This window comes from Notothenia rossii (genome assembly GCF_949606895.1).
Source record: "Notothenia rossii genome assembly, chromosome: 12".
Lineage (NCBI taxonomy): Eukaryota > Metazoa > Chordata > Actinopteri > Perciformes > Nototheniidae > Notothenia > Notothenia rossii.
Genome location: NC_136911.1, coordinates 20688224 through 20691299, shown reverse-complemented (window position 1 = coordinate 20691299; position 3076 = coordinate 20688224). Strand labels below are relative to the sequence as shown.

The following is a 3076-nucleotide window of genomic DNA, read 5'->3' as shown; positions in this document are numbered from 1 at the left end:
ATTTATAGTTGTTTATATATAAAAAATGTCCTATGGCTGCCTGGGAAAATAAGTGAGAGTGGTATGAAGTCCCAAAGTATGGATTAATAGGGAAACTAAAGTCTTTTAGTTGCTATGCCTGTAGAGATTTCTAACACAACTCACAGGCAGTTTGAAATGAGACGCTGATTAAACACTCAACATTTATAGTTACTTTTCGTAGTAGTCAGTCTTTGATTTTGCATAAAAGTAAACAAATTCAGGCTACCTGCTGCTGCCCGCGGCTGTTAATTGATTGTTATTTCATCTCAAATTCTGTTATGAGTTGGTTAATAATTAACCTGATTCTTCTGCTTTTTTTCTACCTTTGACTGTTTGAATGTTTTCTAAAATCAACTGTAACCCCAAATGATCATTCATATAGTTAGCTATTATTTATATTCATTGTTATACACCATTAGATTACTTTAGAAGTACATTTGGTTTGTACTGTTGGTCATAGGCTAATTAGCCCAGCATGCTAACGAGTACCTCACGTTCAAACTTCCCTAAAAGTCCAGTGTGTTAAGGGGATTTATTGGCAGAAATGGAATATGATATTAACAAATATGTTTTCATTTGTGCGTTATCACCTGAAACTAAGAATAATTTTGTTTTTGTCAGCTTAGAAAGAGCCCTTCATAGCCTATCTGTATTCTTCTTCACGGAGTTGGCCATTTATTTACATTAGCTTAGAACGGACAAACCAAACCCTAGCTAAAGAGAAGGCTTTAGCGTTATTGCATTAGCTTAAGGCCACTGTTTTCTACTAAATGTAACACACTGGACCATTACATTGTTATACTTTATGATATCACTTGGAGATTTGAAAGGGTCTGTTGGTAGTAAGCTAATTAGCTGAGCATGCTAACGTCTTTAGCATGTTGTAGTAGACACATTTTCTTACAACTTTGTTTGTGCTTTTTGTGTTTCGTCCTTTCTCCATGCCTCTCCAGGGGTGTTTCTCATCTGCTGGCTGCCCTTCTTTGTGACTCACATAGTGAACACCCACTGCAGGACATGCTACGTGCCTCCTGGGCTTTACAGCGCTTTCACCTGGCTGGGTTACGTCAACAGTGCCCTCAACCCTATTATCTACACCACCTTCAACATCGAGTTCAGACGGGCTTTCATCAAGATCCTCAGCTGCTGAGCGACAGGATATTAAAAAATGGATATTACTAAGTGTGCTGCACTTATTGAAATGGTGAAAACAGATGGCCACGATGCAGATATTTTTAACCTGCCTTACTCGAGCAGCAAGAAAAAAAAAAAGACGCAATGCAATAAATACAAACACAAAAGGATTTTTACTTCACTTTTTCCTCAACAGGAATTTCATACTTCAATGGAACAGTATCACTCTTAAAAAAACATACAGTCTTTTTGATAGCACAAGGTGTTGGACTTTCTTCTCTCATATAGTATCAGTGCTGCTCTTTGAAAAAGGGACTATCCGATACACATATTCGAAAGCTCTTTGGACCTAGAAAGATGAAGCTTCAAGACTGATAAGATCGCAGAGCTGCGGGCCGCTTTTTCCAAAGGCAGTGTGTGGATTAACTGAAGTTACTCACCTCCCTCTCTCGCCTCTTACTTCACCATCAGTTACTCTACAGTGCATGCACACATCAGGTTTCAAGGGCGTTCGCTTGGATTGTGTTAGAAGGATTGTATTTGTCCCTAAAAGACACCATCATTTTTGAAGATTGTCATATTTGTTGGTGTGGAATCAGTGTTCAATGTGGATTCATTAGAATACAAAAAAAAATACATTGAGATTTTGATGTAATGCTCATTGGAAAGGTGTTTTTTTAAAGTGATTGTCGGTTTATTGGCGAACCCCTCCTGTGATTTAGAGCTGACGCCAGAGATGGAGTACTCGAGTCCTGGAGTCCGAGTTGAGTCACGAAAATCGGCACTCGCGACTCGGACTCGTGAATTTTCCCCCCAGGTTTGACTCGGACTCGACTTGTACATTGACGCTCCGACTTGGACTCAAACAAGTTTTCTCTGGAGTCTGATGTCCTCTGTCCTGGCGTGTGCACCTGCGAGGCGAGTTCACGTACTGGGCCCAGCTATTCCAGTCTAGAGATGTCTAGAGACACACCCCGCACATTCTGCTTCCACATTGGGAAAGAGCAGCGCAAAATGCTCGTTACGTGGAAAAAAGATTGAAGAGAAGGCTCCGTAACACATTACTCTAAGGATCGAGTTCAGACATATAGGCTGTCTTGAACACTATCATCCGAGTAACGTGCTCTAATCAATAAATAAAGATTCAGCCGATAACACGAAAGCACATACTTAACATGCAGAATGTCGTCATTTTGCACGCTCAGTAGCCATGTGCTTTCTGGGGCTTAATCTTTATTTCTTAGAATTTAAACATTTACTATAATAATTAGCGTCCCCGGCTGAATGATGGTCAGACCCTCCAACCGATGGTATCTGTTTATTGCACACCCTTGCTTTTATACAATCATCACCAACGTAAGAGCTTGTGCCCTTATCAGCCAGGTGCTAAAAACCCAATGTAACTATGTTCATTTATTCGTCAATAAACACATTAGTGTAACATGACAGGATAAAAGCAGTGTAGAGGAGCTATAGCTACATTTCAACAAATATATCCACTAAGATTAATACATGAAGACTTGTGACTCGGACCTGACTCGGACACTTCTTGGGTTAATTGGACTTGGACTCGAACACAGGTAATGATGACTCGGACTGGAGTCGGACACTTCTTGGGTGACTTGGACTCGGACTCGAACACAGGTAATGATGACTCGGACTTGACTCGGACACTTCTTGGGTGACTTGGACTCGGACTCGAACACAGGTAATGATGACTCGGACTTGACTCGGGCACTCCTTGGGTGACTTGGACTTGGACTAGACTCCGACTCTCCCTAGGTGACTCCGACTTGGACTAGACTCCGACTCTCCCTAGGTGACTCCGACTTGGACTTGGACTCGACTCCGACTCTCCCTAGGTGACTCCGATTTGGACTTGGACTCGACTCCGACTCTCCCTAGGTGACTCCGACTTGGA

The 3076-nt window shown here is 41.6% G+C and overlaps 1 protein-coding gene across 1 annotated transcript in view; it reads left to right on the top strand.

The window, feature by feature from the left end:
* drd3 (dopamine receptor D3) overlaps nucleotides 1-1197 on the top strand; it is a 29137-nt gene extending 27940 nt beyond the window's left edge. The window contains exon 8 of the mRNA XM_079661798.1: nucleotides 975-1197. Coding sequence (XP_079517924.1) covers nucleotides 975-1171 — 197 coding nt within the window. The 3' untranslated portion in view covers nucleotides 1172-1197. The remainder of the gene's footprint in view (nucleotides 1-974) is intronic.
* Nucleotides 1198-3076: the final 1879 nt, after the last annotated feature.